Source organism: Enoplosus armatus, chromosome 22, assembly GCF_043641665.1.
Source record: "Enoplosus armatus isolate fEnoArm2 chromosome 22, fEnoArm2.hap1, whole genome shotgun sequence".
NCBI classification, from domain to species: Eukaryota; Metazoa; Chordata; class Actinopteri; order Centrarchiformes; family Enoplosidae; genus Enoplosus; species Enoplosus armatus.
In genome coordinates this window covers 6,063,307-6,080,311 of record NC_092201.1, presented here as the reverse complement: position 1 = coordinate 6,080,311, position 17,005 = coordinate 6,063,307, and the positions used below count along the sequence as shown (strand labels likewise).

General features: G+C 40.9%; 1 protein-coding gene across 1 annotated transcript in view; it reads left to right on the top strand.

The window, feature by feature from the left end:
* Positions 1-848: 848 nt before the first annotated feature.
* The window catches only part of apaf1 (apoptotic peptidase activating factor 1), a 41,233-nt gene continuing 25,076 nt past the window's right edge, over positions 849-17,005 (top strand). The window contains exons 1-21 of the mRNA XM_070928796.1: positions 849-977; positions 1,825-2,006; positions 2,864-3,053; positions 3,332-3,529; positions 3,640-3,829; positions 4,476-4,588; positions 4,716-4,847; positions 5,111-5,349; positions 5,634-5,801; positions 5,991-6,122; positions 6,281-6,394; positions 7,156-7,340; positions 7,735-7,861; positions 8,283-8,408; positions 8,513-8,647; positions 8,956-9,081; positions 9,652-9,798; positions 10,820-10,948; positions 11,263-11,388; positions 12,559-12,678; positions 12,883-13,008. Coding sequence (XP_070784897.1) covers positions 1,863-2,006; positions 2,864-3,053; positions 3,332-3,529; positions 3,640-3,829; positions 4,476-4,588; positions 4,716-4,847; positions 5,111-5,349; positions 5,634-5,801; positions 5,991-6,122; positions 6,281-6,394; positions 7,156-7,340; positions 7,735-7,861; positions 8,283-8,408; positions 8,513-8,647; positions 8,956-9,081; positions 9,652-9,798; positions 10,820-10,948; positions 11,263-11,388; positions 12,559-12,678; positions 12,883-13,008 — 2,967 coding nt within the window. The 5' untranslated portion in view covers positions 849-977; positions 1,825-1,862. The remainder of the gene's footprint in view (positions 978-1,824; positions 2,007-2,863; positions 3,054-3,331; positions 3,530-3,639; positions 3,830-4,475; positions 4,589-4,715; positions 4,848-5,110; positions 5,350-5,633; positions 5,802-5,990; positions 6,123-6,280; positions 6,395-7,155; positions 7,341-7,734; positions 7,862-8,282; positions 8,409-8,512; positions 8,648-8,955; positions 9,082-9,651; positions 9,799-10,819; positions 10,949-11,262; positions 11,389-12,558; positions 12,679-12,882; positions 13,009-17,005) is intronic.

The following is a 17,005-nucleotide window of genomic DNA, read 5'->3' as shown; positions in this document are numbered from 1 at the left end:
GACAGAAAGTTATGATGCCTTGAGAGACATTTGAGATTTACATCCTTACTAATGAAATATGGACCAAATTCATTCCAGGTAACTAATATTTCCTCTAAATGGAGATACAGTGGTGGAATTTTGATTCACAGACTTCCACCATCTAAATTACATTTTTATTCAGAAATTGCGATTGCTTTGGAGGTCCAACAACAAGCTGATTTGTTCACAGCAGTATACAGTTAATCTATTTATGGCTACTTATAATTGCATTATCAGTGCATCACTGTACAGTGGAATAAACAACATGCTGTCATCTCTTGCTGTCACTAGGCAGCAATGTTACCTTTAAATGCAATCTGGAAATTTTGAAAGTAGGAGTTGCAAATACAAACTTGACACTTTTTGGATTACCAAAGCGATGTAATGTTTAGCAGAAGGAAGCAATGAGACTGTGTTACGAATCTACAAGAAAAGTGCTATATACAACAAATTTTGGGGAAATTATTTGCGGATTAATAAATGATTTGAAGGAATGCGTATTTCTCCAACTTATCTTAGCAGCAGCGCATAGTGGCTCTGTGGCGCTCAATCTAACAAATTAAACTACTGTAACTGGAACAAAATCTTCTTATGGGGATATTTTTAATTAGTACTACATGAGACAAAAGACATTTAAATGACCGGACAGAGTTATTTCCGAGCAGAGGAGTAGTCCGTGGAAGCAGCATCAGTTTGCCTAGCGACAGATTCTTTAAACGCGTGACCTCACCAGTCACGTGATTTAAATCTCGCCACGCAATTGGCTGCTTCGCACCGGGGTAGTTGTTTTTGTTGTGAATAAGGAAGCTCTCTTCTTTCAAAATTGGGCGTGTAGCACACCGTGAACACAGACATTTATTGCCTTTTTACACATTGGACCCTTTAAAACGGGACGTCACCTTACAACCATATAGAGTTCAACAAATACATTCCTCGTTATTGAAAAGAGGATATTCGTAAGTATCTACTGGTCGTTACTTTCTTTGTTTCATTTTCCAGCAGGTCAGAGTGAGTGAACTTGTCGAGACAAGTATTTGAAATGAGCAAAGCGTGTCAATTAAGAGATAAGAGGAAAGGTCACGATAAAGTATGTAAGCACAGTTAAGTTTAGCTCACACTTGCAGTGTTTATGTTCACATTTAGTGACAGGCACCGCAAAGCTGTCGAAAAGTAGCTGTTCACAAAACATTTTGTTGATACTAGATGCTGTTGAAATGAATATTAGACGTTATATTATCCCGGTCGGTAAGTCAAGCTATCTAAATTTTGACTGTTACTTTACAACAAACTATTATAGCTGTTTAAACTCTGTGACTGTCACTTCTGTATTGCAGAGTTTTCCCTTAGTAAGGCCTCATTTAACAGCTGTTAAGCTCTTTTATTTTCACTTTTAGGACCTTCCTGTTCCTCTTTTTTCTTTTTGTCTTCCGAGTTACAAGTACACTAATGGGTGTCGACATACTGTTGTCTATATTGCAGTTTATCAAAAACAATTATCAATTAATCTGACAATAACTTTCTCAATTAAATATAAATGTCCAAATGTATAATTTAACAAGGTAAAGTCTTCTAACAGCTTTTCAAAAAAAGATGAATCAATTATTAAAATATTAGCAGAGTAGCCACTCAATGAATCGACTAATCGTTTCAGCTGTAGTAAGTATGAAAATCCCTGCTGTTAGATTCCAAGGTTGTGGAGTGAATAATGTATATGGTTTTGGAATGAAATGTTTAACAATCACACTGTCAACATACTTTTGGCCATATTGTGTATATCACTATATCTTCTCCATTAATTTGCAGTGTAACAGGATCCTGCATGGTGGGTGTGTTGCGCAGAGATGGCGTTGCAGGAAGGGGCGCGGAGCTGTCTGCTGCGCTTTCGCCACAGACTGGAGCAGGACATCAAGCCCTCCTACCTGATGGACCACATGATCAGTGATGGTGTGCTGACTGTGGATGAGGAGGAGAGGATCAGGACCCAGGTGAGCCTCTGCTCAAGGTGGGAAGGTGAAGGGGAAATGATCCATAATTTGGAACCAGTGTTATTTAATACGTGTAAGTCGCTGCGTTTTCTTCCTGTTTTCTTCAGTTTTGCGTTGGCTTTTTCCAAAACTGACTCACACGTGTTTGCCGCCAAATATTATCAAGATAAAGCTTTCGTCCAATATTTAATCAGTTTTTAAATTGTTCTTTTGTTTACCCCCTGTCATATTATGAATATATTTTTTTTATCTTGCCCTCCTTTCCCCCTCTTGGACTTTGTCATTGTGCATGTAGTGATTCGCCATCCTGACTCACTCTGTTTCTATGTTTATTTTGCCATTTTATTTACTCTCCTCACCTCACCTCACCTCTCACTTGCTGCTCTCTGAGTCTTTCAGCAATTAGCCGACACTGTTTTTCAGAATGACCTAATGATGAATGAGCAGATTTACTTTTGGAGTCTTACTGAGGGACACATTGACTGAATACATATTAGCTGCTGTAGGAAGTGAATTAGCAGCATAACCAATATGTTAAAATCTTGTGAATTTTTAACTTCCCCCCTGTCTTTGAATTGAGCACCAAGAATCACAGGGATATATGCATTGAATTTCTTGAATATCACTATATGACAAAAGGAATATTAAGGAAGTAATATACCAGTGTTTTATTTTTTTGCCGTTTTTTTTTTGGTGGACTATGACTGCTATTTTATACATTGTTATTTGTACTGTAAAAAAAACGTACATATCCCTTTAAAAACCTTCTCTGTCTTAGTTATGGCAAATCATGGATGCTTTCACCAAAATAGCAGGATGTAAATTGCATATTAAGAAGTCTATCTTTCTCTCTGCAGCCCACCAGGAAGGATCAGGCTGTGGCTCTGCTGGAGCTGCTGCTGATGAAGGACAACCGTGCCTACATCTCTTTCTACAATGCCCTGGTCAAGGAGACATACGATGATTTGGCCAATCTACTTCATGATGATCTACCGCGCATGTCACCTGATGCACATAAGAGCTCCTCTAATGTCTGCACACCCTATGGTGAGAAAGGGGAGCCGTGGGTGTTTTCACTAGTGGAGAGAATGGAGGTTTGGAGGTTGTGCTGTCAGTGTGGGAGTCCTTGAGTGTTGGAGAAAAAAGAAATTATGTGCAGGTGGTTGTGTGTGCTATTTTGGTTAGACATCTTGGGTTACAGTAGCTCAAAACATCATGAGATTTTTTTTTTAAGTAAAATTTTCGAAGGTGTTGTTATGCAAGCTTGAAAACTTCCACACACTACTTATCTGCCCTTATTGTCTCCCGTCCTGTCTGTCTAACAGTCCAGACAGTGCTCAGTGAAGGCGGCGTACCACAGAGGCCCGTGGTGTTTGTCAGCAGACCAGAGCTTGTGAACCGGGTCAGGGAGAAACTCTACCGGCTGCAGAAGGAGCCTGGCTGGATCACTGTCTTCGGCATGGCTGGCTCGGGCAAATCCGTCCTGGCTGCTGAGGCTGTCAGACACCACGAACTCATTGAAGGTGAAACAGTCAAAGACTACGTTGACTTCCACATTCAAAATTTGTTGTAATCCCTGACTGATTTCTCACCTCTTGCCTCTTTTCCCTCCCCCTCCTGCCTCCATCTGCAGAGTGCTTCCCCGGAGGGATCCACTGGCTGTCCATCGGCCAGCTGGACAAACCAGACTTGCTGGTGAAGATCCAGTCATTGTGTTTCCGTTTGGAGCAGAGCCTGGATTCTCAGTCCCTCCACCGCCCCCCCAACTCTCTGGATGAGGCCAAGGAGCGCCTGCGCTTCCTCATGCTGCGCAGATATCCAAGGTATCCAATGTTCTGATATAAACACGATCTGCTTTGTGCTTTTTAGATGGATATTAGGGTTGTTCAAATTCTACTTTCGATTCAAGATTCAAAACTGCAACACAAGAGTGTTTGTTGACTTTAGCATTGACAAATTGCTTAAAGATGTAAGCAATAAATACCATGCAAATAGCAACTAGTTGATAACACTCCATTATTCTATATAGACATGTATACAGAGTGTTTGCTGCTTAATTTGTTGAAAAACAAGTCAACAATAAATTAAATTCTTGGTAAAAGTAAAAAGTTAAATAAAAAAAAATTAAACATGTTAAAATACAAAACCGATGGAATTACTCCATTAAAAGACAGCTTTTTAATAATATATATATATATATATATATGTAAATAAATACATGTCGATCTGTATTTTAATATATATAAAATACAGATGGATATTTGAATTGGAAAATAAATGCTATTGTTGAAAGTGCTAATAAATGCAAGAAGATGAGATAATACATTTTGTATATTATTTTCTTTTTTATTCAATTGTGGCTACATGCAGTGCAAATACATTCTATTAAGTCTGTGCCACTGTAGGTGCTGTGGTAAACACTGTTTCATCGCGTCTCTGATCACTTGTCTGTTTCTGTTTGGGCTTCAGAGCTCTGCTGATTCTAGATGACATCTGGGACAGTACAGTGCTAAAGGCGTTTGATATCCACTGTCGGATACTTTTGACCACCAGAAATAGAAGCCTTGCTGATTCTGTTAGTGGTATGTACCCTGTTTTCTTTACTCTGGTTACTATTTCACATGCAAACTCCAAATCAACCTTATTTATTTATTTTTATTTACACTGGAAAAGACTGTACTGTACTTTACTTGTGCTTTTATTTTGTAGGTGCTAAATATGAGGTGGAGGTGGAGAGTGGTCTGGATGAAAACAAGGGATTGGAGATCCTTGCTCTGTACACTAAAACTCAACTCCATGGACTTCCTGAGGAGGCTCGCAGCATTGTCAGGGAATGTAAAGGTCTGCAAACAGAAGCATTCTGTACTATACAGGCACTATTTCACAATGTAAATCACAGATATTGTTACATATACAATTTGGCATATAGATCAAAATTTTGGTGATACAAATGACCATTTAACCGCATTAGAAAATATCAGTAACTTAGATTTAGTTGTTAGTTGTTCTCTTGCAGGTTGACATCTTGTGTTTTATGGGGATATGCTTTTGCTCACATATTGTGACTTTAACTGACACACTGCTTCTCTGTGCCACCATCCCAGGCTCTCCTCTGGTAGTGTCCCTGATCGGGGGTCTACTCAAAGACAAACCCAACCGTTGGCAATACTACCTCCGCCAGCTGCAGCAGAAGCAGTTCAAGCGTATAAGGAAGTCGTCGTCTTATGACTACGACGCCCTCGACCAAGCCATGGCTGCGAGCATTGAAGTCCTACCTGACGAACACCGAGAGCTCTACAAGGACCTTACTGTGATAGAGAAGGACATCAAAGTGCCTGCAAAGGTTTGGCTACACAGCAAGAGCTATGGTCACATGACCTTCTTCATGCATTTGTCCTTAACTGAGGCTCTTAATTTTGTTTCGTTTTCTGTCTGCATACGTGTCATAACTGGTCTTACACATGCCTTCAAAAGTGTCTCAACATGTTTCATTCTGCTTGTGTTGCTTATACAAGGATGTAACCTTTCACAGATATGATCCCACTATGCTCCAGTATTTGGACAAACTATCAGGATACTCTGATCACTCTGAACATACACAGGTTATAATGTTATTCCTTCTTCCAGGTGCTGTCTGTTCTGTGGGACTTGGAGCCGGAGGAAGTGGAGGACATTCTCGAGGAGTTTGTCAACAAGTCTCTGCTTTTTGTGGACAGTCACAATAAACCCTTCCTGTACTACCTCCATGACCTCCAGCTTGACTTCCTGGTGGAGCAGAATCGCACCCAGCTCGAGGTTAGTTTGGATACAAGCTCACAAGAGCTAAAACTATTGGATTTCAATTTTGTTAGGTGGGCAGTGCTAGCATGGTGGCTAACATACCCACATGTGTTTACTATGCTAACTTAACTCTTTCTATAAAATAATTTCTAATCTAAGAAATTGAACCATTTGTTAATTATTAATTCTATAATTATGTTTCAGAGCCTCCACACTAAGGCGGTGCATCAGTACCAGCAGCACTACAGAGATGGTCCCCCCACCTCAGGAGATGAGGAATGTCTCTACTGGATCAGATTCTTGACCCACCACATGGCCAAAGCCAACCTCTTCCAGGTAACACACACACATATCATTTATACATTTCTGTTGTCATTTCACAAATATCTCTCGTTTAAATTCACTATTATCTGTTGTATGCTTTTTCTTTCTTACTCACCGTGTCTCTCTTTGTCTCTTTCTCTGTTGGTCTCTGGCTGTCTCTCTTGATCTAGGACCTCTACTCGCTCATGTTTTCTCTGGACTGGGTCAGCATCAAAGCCCAGATAATGGGCCCAGCTCACCTCATCAATGACTATGTGGAGTACGGACCCATTCTGGACAAAGAGGTCAGCAGACAACAAAACTTTACTGTGTATGAAACAAAGCAAGTGTGTTTACTTCGTGTGGTAGATTTTTCATTATCACAAGAAAGATTAAACTTGTACTGTGTGTAACACAGTGTCTGAACAGTTTACTGTGTGTAAACTGTGCAGGCATGAGTCCCTCCTCGGGGAAAATGCAGATTTAGAAGTCGATCCGTCTTTTCCACCCTTGCCCTCGCCGTGAAACTTTGAATTAAATTAAAAGTGTCTTCCTCTATTATCTTCCCCCAAGTTGTTTTTGATTATCTCATAAACATAAGTTTATTACCCTTCCATGTTTTTGCTTTCCCCTGTTCCCTTTCCAATTTTCATCATTGCAAGAGGGCAGATTTGATAATTGGCAAATGGTTTATCACACATGAGCGGGGAAGCGTGGGGCAACACCGTATAACTCCCACACCTGTTTTACCAGGACATTCATAGTAAGAAGGCACTGCCAACAGTAATTTATGATTTAATGCCAAAGTAACAATTTAATCTATATATATATATGTATAATCAAATACAGTATACTGAAAAAGTTGTATATATGGATTCAATTCTTGGAAAAGACTGAGTCACTCCTGCAATTATGCAAAAACAACCCTTAAACAGCACCAGAAAACAGGCTTAATCTAGATTTAGAATATGGATTTTCATAATCATTTTCATAATATTTGACAGTTTCTCTTTCGTGTAACATGCAGTGGACTTTAGTGTGTTATTATTTTCTCTCCTCCTCTCAGAACAGTGAAGTGCGCAGTCAATTCCAAGAGTTTCTGTCCCTGAACGGCCACCAGCTGGAGCAGCGTCCTTTCCCTGACGTGGTGCAGCTCGCTCTGTCTCAGCCACAAACCTCCGAGGTCTACAAACAGGCTCTGCTGCAGGCGCAGGACCGGGCCAGCAGAGGGAAACTCTACTTTGACTGGCTGTATGCAAGCAAGCAAATATTTTACTAGGGTGTTCTGATGCGTGAATGCATGAATGCTTTTGGTGCATTGACCTTGTTGTGCATCTATTTCTGCGGCTTATACATTTTGAGATAAAAATTTAATTAGATGCAGTTTTTTCATTTTCACATACTGTACATTTCTTTTGCGACTCTCATGTATGGCCAGCATGTTTAAATTGGCAAAAATCAACTCTCATTTTCATTGAAACCTGCAGTTATTATGTGAAACATTCATAACACTTCAATGCATCTGAAAAGGAATAATGCAGTGGCAACCGTCTTAGTCAGATAAATGCATTCAACTTGGTGCTTCACTTCTACTAGGATTTGGATCCCAGGTTGAACTTTTATTTGTGGGGTTTTTTTTGTCCAGGAATAAGAGCAGTGTTGAGAGTCTGTCCCGTCTGGTGATCCACCCCCACCAGGGCTCCATCTACTCCGCCTGCTTCTCCCACGATGGGGCCAAGATCGCCTCCAGTGGGGCCAGCAAGACAGTAAAGGTATCAAAGCAGACATTTTTCTTAGACTGTATTTGTATATATGTGTGTGTGTGTGTGTGTGTGTGTGTGTGTGTGTGTGTGTGTGTGTGTGTGTGTGTGTGTGTGTGTGTGTGTGTGTGTGATTAAAATCATGAAAGGCAAATAGTTTCCATGGAGACCAAATACTGGAAAATATGGAGGGCGATCCACTTTTATTGCTAGATGATGTTTATGAAATACATGAAAATGCTGCATTGTTGTTAGAGAGACTACATCCACATGAAATACACTGCAGAGAGTGTGCATGTATCTTTATGTGTAACCATATTATATCATTCTCTCCAAAATGATCCAGTGTGAAGTTCAGATGTCTGATTCTAGACATCTTCTGCGCAGCACTTTTACTGAATATACATATTGTCGTCGTACCTTTCGCACTCAGGTGTTTAAAAGCACGTCAGGTGAGAAGCTCACAGAGATCCAGGCCCATGATGACGAGGTGCTTTGCTGTACCTTTTCGCCCGACGGCCGTCTCCTAGCAACCTGCTCTAGTGACAGGAAAGTCAAGGTAAGCAGATAACTGTCCACTATTGTGACCAACTTGATTACTGCCACAGACAGGGACATTGTTTTTTAATTTTTCTGCCATTTGATCATAAAATTTTGTCTTAGGTGTGGAACGTGGAGCGAGCCATGCTGATAAGGGTCTTTGAGGAGGAGCATGAAGAGCAGGTCAACCACTGTCAGTTTACCAACACAACACGACGCCTCCTGCTGGCCACCTGCTCCAACGACAAGTTCTTGAATGTCAAGGTGTGCAAGATTGTTTTGAATGCAAATGCCTGCCCTGTTACTGATTTAAATTTGATTTGATTTTATCTTCCCTCCTTAGTGTGCTCTGTCTCCTTCTTTTTAAGTATACATTTTTGCCATACATTGCACTAAAAGAGTAAAATAACCATATACAGACATTAGAGAGAAAAGTAAGTTGGATTTTCTTTTGTTTCTTTGACTGTTTAATTTCTTTCTCTGCTCCCATCCTTCTCTCTCTCTTTACTCTTCTTTCTGTCTGTCTTTATCTCTCTTTCTCGCTTCATTTTTCCCTGTTTCTGCAGTTGTGGAACCTCAACAAGCCTTCCTCCCAGAACACCATGTTTGGCCACTTCGAGCCAGTCAACCACTGCTGTTTCTCCCCTGATGACACCTTCGTGTCCACTTCCTCTAACGACGGTACCATTAAGGTGACTGCCATTAAACTAGATACTTGTAAAGTTGTCCTTTCCTAAGGCAATGCACATCAAGCTGTACTAGATTTATGTGAGTTGGATGCACAAACTTATTTTTGTTTCATCAGTGCAAAAAAGTACAGAAGTAACAGATTTTGCCAGTAAAAAAGTCTACAGCTGTATACTGGTGGAATATGTAGACACCAACAGCAGTTGTAGTATCAGATACTAAACATTTTTTGCTCATTTTATAGACAACTTTTACCTGCTTTTGCATGTTGGATTGAGAGCATAGTTCTTAATTTGACAGAGTAAGACAGCGTGGTTTTCTAGTCAAAATTATCCAAACTCCTCCATGAATAGAAATGTCTCAAATATTAAAGGTATATTACATTATGTACTGCCTGGGAACACGCATACAAAGTTGTTTAATTGCCCCCAAATTAATTGCTTCATAATGTACTTGGCTATTTCATAATTGACTTAGTTACTTAGATATTTACTTAGTTACTTAATAGTTTTGGTAACTTATTCTCTACTGACATGCTTTCCTCTGTGTTTCTGTGTGTTCCTGCATGTATGCAGCTGTTTGAGGTGTCGTCGGCCAATGAGTGGAAGACAATCAATGTGAGAGACATGTTTACAGAGAGCGATGACGAGGTCCTCGTGAAGTGCAGCACCTGGACTGCTGATGGCAAACGCATCATATGTGCAGCCAGGAACGCAGCTCTGGTGAGGAAATTGAACATTTGTTCGAATGTATATTCATATTTTACTGAGAGGAGATGCAGGCTATTGTTTGCTGCAGTGTGGGGGGGGCGCCAAATGTGTGATAAAGGTGTAGATGGTTTTGATGTGGGTCTGTCTTGTTCTTGCATGTTTTAGCTGTATAGATGAAAATCCAACACCACAGGGTTCACTTCGTCCTCCCTGACCTTGTTGTTGGTGTGTCGTTTCATTGAAGGAGACAGGAAAGACAGGCTGTTTGTCAGTTTGTCTTCCTCAGAGTCTAAAGAGTGTGTGTGTCCTGGTTGTAAATGTGAGCAGACCCACCCCCTCTCCTCTCCTGAGCTTTCCAAAATCAGTCAGTCTTGTCCTGTAATCAGTCTGTCTGTGTCCTCTACGTCTTCATTCGTTCGTATTCTGAGAATCAACCCAAACACCGCAGAGATGTCTGAGCTTGTTTCTTTGTTTTTAAGGAGACGGAAAAAGAGACTTTAATGTTGCAGGTTTGCTTTAGGTTTTAATCTTCAGGCACAAGATAATAAAAGTACAAAGTAGAGTACAACTCAATGCACTCAATGTACAATACATAATGAATTTATGCAAATATATAGTAGAGCCAACCTTTACATTGGAATGCCCGATATTCAGCTGATTTTAGCTTGTATATTGGTATCAATGTATATAAATTGCAGTATAAAAATGCGAAAGATACTTTTGAGGTCAACAGTGTCCATAACAGGGCACTGACAAGTTTATTTTTCAGCTGTAAAATGTCCCATTGAGTTACGTATGTTGGTCACAATTCTTTAATAACCAAATTTTATATATAATAATCATAAGTTATATTTGTTAGAAAATAACAGCCTAATTGTCACTGCATTTCTTAAACTGTCAAATGTTGATATTGGCCTCAAATATCTAGTAATGGTCAGGCTCTTTTTAAAAATGCCTGAAATGGTAAAGGTAGCCATGTTGTTCCCAGACCGAGCAGACTCTGATTTGTTGTCTTTCTGTTGCTGTTTCTCAGGTGTTTGACATAGAGACATCGGACATGTTGTTGGAGATCAGAACGAACCGTCTGAGCACGGTGCAATACTGTCATGCCTGTCCTACAAGTAACCTGCTGGCAATCGCGTTCTCAAACTATGCTGTGGAGGTATAATACACACTTACATACACACAATCACACTTTTATTATTTATTTAGTGTCCCTTTTTATCTAATATGCTAGCATTTACCTATATTAAGAAGTAGATAATAGACCATGTTTTTAGGAGATTTTTCATTTGAATATGTTATATTTTAAATTATTTTTATGTGGAAAAACGTACATTTTAACACATTTAAAAATGTGTGTCCAGACATGTTGCTCTGGTACCTTTTTATAAATTGCTATATAAGACTGAGGGTGTCTAAAAATAATACTATATTTAAATATACCGGTGAATAAGTGTACAGTATGTCTTCCAGCTGTGGGACTTGGAGGCCAATAAGAAGATGGCCGACTGCAGTGGTCACCTGAGTTGGGTCCAGCGTGTCCAGTTCTCTCCTGACGGCTCACAGCTGCTCTCCTGCTCTGACGACCAGACCGTCAGGGTAAGACTGAGTCTACATTACTGTGTCACCTTGCACAGATACTGTCGGTATTGTTCTAATTACTCTTGTGACTGTAAAATCAAAGTCATGCTAACGCTGAACATCACAAGTTGACTAATTGCACTCTGTTCCCCCTCTGCCAGCTGTTGTTGCCTTGACGTGCTTTTGTTGTTTGTCTCCATTATTGAGGTTATGTATACTGATTTTAACTGTCCCGACTCATTGCTCCCTTAAACAAAGCAATATGTATATATATATAAAATCTCTCTGCAGTTTAGCCTTTTAGGATGGTCTTTACGGTCACTGTTTTATATCAAGGTGGTAAAAACATGGTTTTTATTCAGCTAAATAATATTTTTAAGCAGGTTAAAGCTGTTAATAATACACTGGCCTCATCAATCTAAATGACAACCCAAAGCTGCAATAGAGCGTTCTGTACACACTACTTTAGATTCTCTATTTCACCCAAATTATCATTATTTTGGTGGTAGGAAGTTATCTATTAATACGGACAGTATTGTACAGTAAAGCTTTATGTATGAAGAATTATTAAAAGAGTAAGAACTACTCGGGGCGAGGGAACACCAATAACCAGAAGCCAACATTAGATTGAAATACAGTACAGATCTTACTTCTAAGGGTCGGATTATACTTGATGTGAACTAGTTCATATGACATGTTGTCCGACCCAAAGCTATTTGACCATCTCACAAGCAGTTCTAAGGGAGTATTCTGGCCTCTTAAACATGACCAATGAGGCTACATCCACCCCCAACAGCTGAAACCAAGTGAAGAAGAAGAGAAACCCCACCTGACCTGGTATATGTTCTTCCAGAGGATAGGAACCCTTCTTGTTCCATTAGCAGTGTGTGTATTTGAGCTGTTAGATGCCAAACAAAAATGCATGAGACAGATACTGATGACTTATTTATTACCACAGACAGGTTATTCCCAGTTTGTCTCTGCAGCATAACGATGAAAAGTCAGGCACAAGATAAGTATGGAACATCGCTGACTAATTTAGGGATGCAGCCGAGGTTTTCTCACCCAAGATCAGCTCCTCCTCCCAAACATGAGAAAAGTGATAAGTAATGTTGGCTGCAGCTCTTTCACAGGATGTTTTCATTGTGTTCTCACTCAAGTCTGTTTCCTGTCTTATATTTCTTGTAGTTATGGGAGACCAAGAAGGTGCACACTTCCTCAGCCGTCTGCCTGAAAAGAGACTCTGACGTCCTCTTCAATAATGAAGAAATCATAGTGTCAGCTGCAGACAACTGCAACCGACTGCAGGTGAGCTGGAGGGAAATGAAGGCAAGAGACTGAATGAATGAATGAATAAAAGGCGGTGGGCTGGTTGAAGCAGGAATGTGTTTTCTTTGAGTGTGAATTCAAGTGCAGACAAGTATTACTGTACTGCAATGTACCTGTATGAGGTTGTCATGGAAAACAATGCATGTGTGTGTGTGTGTGTGTGTGTGTGTGTGTGTGTGTCAGGTGCGTGATGGCAGGACAGGATCAGTGCTGTTCCAGTCGGAGGAGAAGTCATCCAGGATCCGGTGTACGTGTATGTGCAGGCAGCCCTCTGCTGTGGTCCTGGGCCAGGAAGATGGAACTGTACAGGTAGAAAACACACTCAGACCTACAGTACACACTGCATGTGTGTGTGTGTGTGTCTCCAATCTCCAATAGCCTCCCAGCCCTGATCTTATCATCTAACTCTGAGCAACAAAGCAAATAAGAACTATAACAAGTGTGTGTGTGTGTGTGTGTGTGTGTGTGTGTGTGTGTGTGTGTGTGTGTGTGTGTGTGTGTGTGTGTGTGTGTGTGTGTGTGTGTGTGTGTGTGTGTGTGTGTGTGTGTGTGTGTGTGTGTGTGTGTGTGTGTCCCTTCCATGTTGCTGTAGGAGAGGTTTTTCAGACCATGTTGAGTCATGAGATCTGACATTAGCACTGTCACCCTTTTTATCTGTCCTGTCAGCTGTTGGTCAGGTCAACACCTCTTTCATCTTCCTCCACGCCTCGTTGTTCTGCCTCTCCTTTTACCTGTGATTTGTATTCTCAATGCTCTTCACCCCTGCGCTCTATTTTTGTTTTTTTTTACAGTCTCTGTCACATACTTTACTTTTATTCCCTCTTTTGTTTTGTTGATCTCTCTCCCTCCTTTTGTTCCGTCTGTCCACCTCCTCTCCTTGCTTCGCTGCTCTTTGTCTTGGTGATAAATTGTTGTTTGCAGGCGGAGAATGAGGTCCTCGTCTGCATTGTGGCAGGTGTGTGTTTTCGTGTATGAGCGCATGTGTTTATTGCACGTATTGCAACGGTAGAGGACATCCCGGAAAGATCCCGTCTTATAGTAAATCATACACACGCACACATGTCTTCTGACTTATCCGTGCTGCGGCCAGGCCAGCACCCTACAGCAGAGAGCATCTCTAATTAATTAAAAGGTCCTACAGTCTTAATGAATACTGGGGTTAATTATTTTAATTACGGCTCTTCTCCTGGCCTCAGAGATATGAGAGGGAAAGCTTTAAAGAAGCAAGGATGATTAGAAATCTGAGTTCTTAAAACTTGAGAGAATAATCAGATACTTGTAGTTGATGCACACAATAATCTATTTAAAGTTTTTCCAGAGTGAAGCAACTTCTTCTAGCCCTTCAGCTACCCCCAAAAGATTTAGATATATTTTAACTGCTTTTTAATTGTCATAGAGTAAACACGTTTTGCTGTTGCAGTCCCCTGAGTAAACACCAGAGGGAGCCCCGGTGTTAGCTGGGGGTGTTACTGGTACCAGTGACCACTGCAGTGGAAGGCATTCATTTCCTTTTCCCTCATCTGAATTTTTTTGCAACCAGTTTACTTAAGGAAAAATCTGTAATAAATAATCAACTTAAAGGGACATTTCGCCACGTTTTATGTGGATGTCCTATCAGTGATGATGGTAAATGTAGTCAAGTGAAGTAATAAATTCCTCAGTCCATGTTATATTGACCGAGAAAGCTGCTTCTTCTCCTGCTTGCGGAGCCGTGCAATGTCGTGCCTACATGTCCCAGGGTGCATTGCATGTGAGTTTCTGACGCCCAACCCCCAAATCCTTCCAAAAACTGCCCACGCTGAAATTCATTGCAGCAGAATGATTCAGTTTATGTTTGCATCTGCAAAGGCACCACCAATCGTTGGTTGGTTCTCATCGGGCTACATTCTCCTGCACTGTAAAATGTATCCTCGTCCATAACCTCCTCTGCACACATATTTTGGGATGCCATTTTCGCTGTTGGAAATGTAGCTAGTTTGCAGTTCCTTGCCACCAACTACGTCACTGTACACGCTGTTACCACAGCTGCACTCCAGAGACACAGAGAACAGGCTTTTTTCACACCATATCCCTCACTCGGCTCGATAGAGATAAGGTTGAAAATCTGTGAATTGTCCTTTAATTGTCAGTCTGACACACCAGCTAATGTGAGGAATATCTGACTTCATGTAAGATGCGCTGACAAGGACAGAAAGTTTCTGTGTGTGTGTGTGTTTTTTTTGTTTTTTTTATAGATAAAAAAGTGCAATTGTGAGTGTGCGCTTGTGTGCATGTGTGTGTTCTGTGCCAGGCAGCAGGGCTGACAGCTAGTCAGGTACTGAGGACAGTTGGCTGCAGGATCCGACGACTGTTGACCTCCTTCAGGGGGTTGATGCTGGCTGTAGGGCTGTGCACAGGCAGCGTGCAGGTATGGTAGGGAAAGAGTACAATCTGTTTGTATGTGTGTCACCCAAAACAACACACACACATGTACAGCAAGTACACTGAATGTGTGTGTTTTACTTTTTCAAAATGCTCCTGGTGACTGTAAGAGGAGAGGCAGAAAGGATCTTACTGTTGTTACTGTCATATCAGTATCATCATGCAGGAGCAGCTTCAACACTGATCATCTCATTCCTTCACCACTTTTAGCAGTTTTTCTCTGATTTCATGGGTTCTGCAACGCTTCAGCAACTTGTTTACTCCCTTGGTAGTGGTGTTTAAAACGAGTGTTCCCCGTCTTTCCTCTTTACATTAGCCTGCTTTTATATTTGTTTATTTTTTTACCAAACACCCTCAGGCATTTTTCCTCACTGCACCATCCCAGAAATCCTTGAGCCGGATGTGTAAAGCTCTCCAAAGCGTTCTCTCTCAGGCTTTGAAACTTGCGTCTCAGTACGCGGAGCTTGACAAACATGGTCGGCGTGCCCCGAGGCTTGTTCTGCTCAGACATTTCAACCCTCCCCACTGAGATGTAAATATTTTAGTGCCTTGTTAAATCCCAAGCGTCACGGGCCTTTCTTTTATACTTTCAAAACTACAGGTGCTGTGCTGGACTGAAGATAATGTTATTTCATTTTATTCATTCAGTGGCCAAAACATGTTCATAGAGATTTATGTGCTTTTTTTAAAAATCAAGTTGAATGAATGAATTATTGTTTTTGTGTGACTTTCAGAAATGTATTGTTTGTAGTTTGCCAAGTTGTAGACTCAACTTTAGCAAGGCTAAATTGGACTATTTTATCATATCACTGGATAAATCTATCTGGAGGTTAATTACAAAAGTCCCACAAAAGATTTTATAATTGCAGTTGTAATCTATACCCATGTTGTCACCTCATAATACCTTAATTAGCCTTCTTTGTACTAGTCATTTCTAAGTAGAATAAGTTCATTTTAGTGAGAAAATAAAGTTTTGTTAATCAACTCTTTGCCAAAACGTATTATTTCAGTCTGGTCCAACTGACCAACTGAGCGACCGGCCATCCCTAGAGCTACGCCACTAGCATGACTAAATACTTTCTTATTTTGCTACAGACCTCCCTGGAACCCCATTAAGGACCTCTGGAAGACTCTGGGCCGTAGTGTTAGCAACCATCCAGTTGACCTTTTGGAGACATTCACAGTCTTATGTCTCGCTCAGCTTAAGCTTAAGTGAAGCAGCTATCCCAGCTGAGAACGCATGATGACATTTCTTTTTTCTTCGAGCTGGATCTTTTGAGCATCAAAGCTGTTTTGTTCTCTGGCTCCCCCAGTAATGTCTTGAAGCCTGCCAGACCCCCTGACAGCCCTCCGCGGTCTTGACCGAACTGAACGGTCGCACTCAAAGCTCTCACTTTTTCAACCTACTCTACTTTCTTTTTGATGTGCTTATCACCATCTTGCCAGCAGTGGCATTTCACCTCTCTCCTTCTCAACTGCTCCCTTTAAAATGGGACTTTTTGTCAAAATCTTTTAATAAACTTTCTGGGACACTCTTCCTCCCCGAGTATATCTTGGCAAACATAGCTATCATTTGAGGCTAACATAGATATTCTAGACACAGGGTGTGAACCTAGAGCTCTCAGTGCACTGTATTCACTTCTTTTTTTGACCAAGTTCTATCTTTACACACAAGTATACCCATGCCATACAGTAGTTTTTAACTTTGCTAGCAGCGTGTCTCTATGGATGGCTACGTCGGTCTGTCTTTCTGTTGGTTGGCCAGTCCACACTTTGGTCCAGACTGAAATAGCTCAACAACTATCGGATGGATTGCTATGACATTTTGTACAGACATTCAGGGTCCCCAGAAGATGAAACCCATTGACTTTGAAGATCCCCTGAC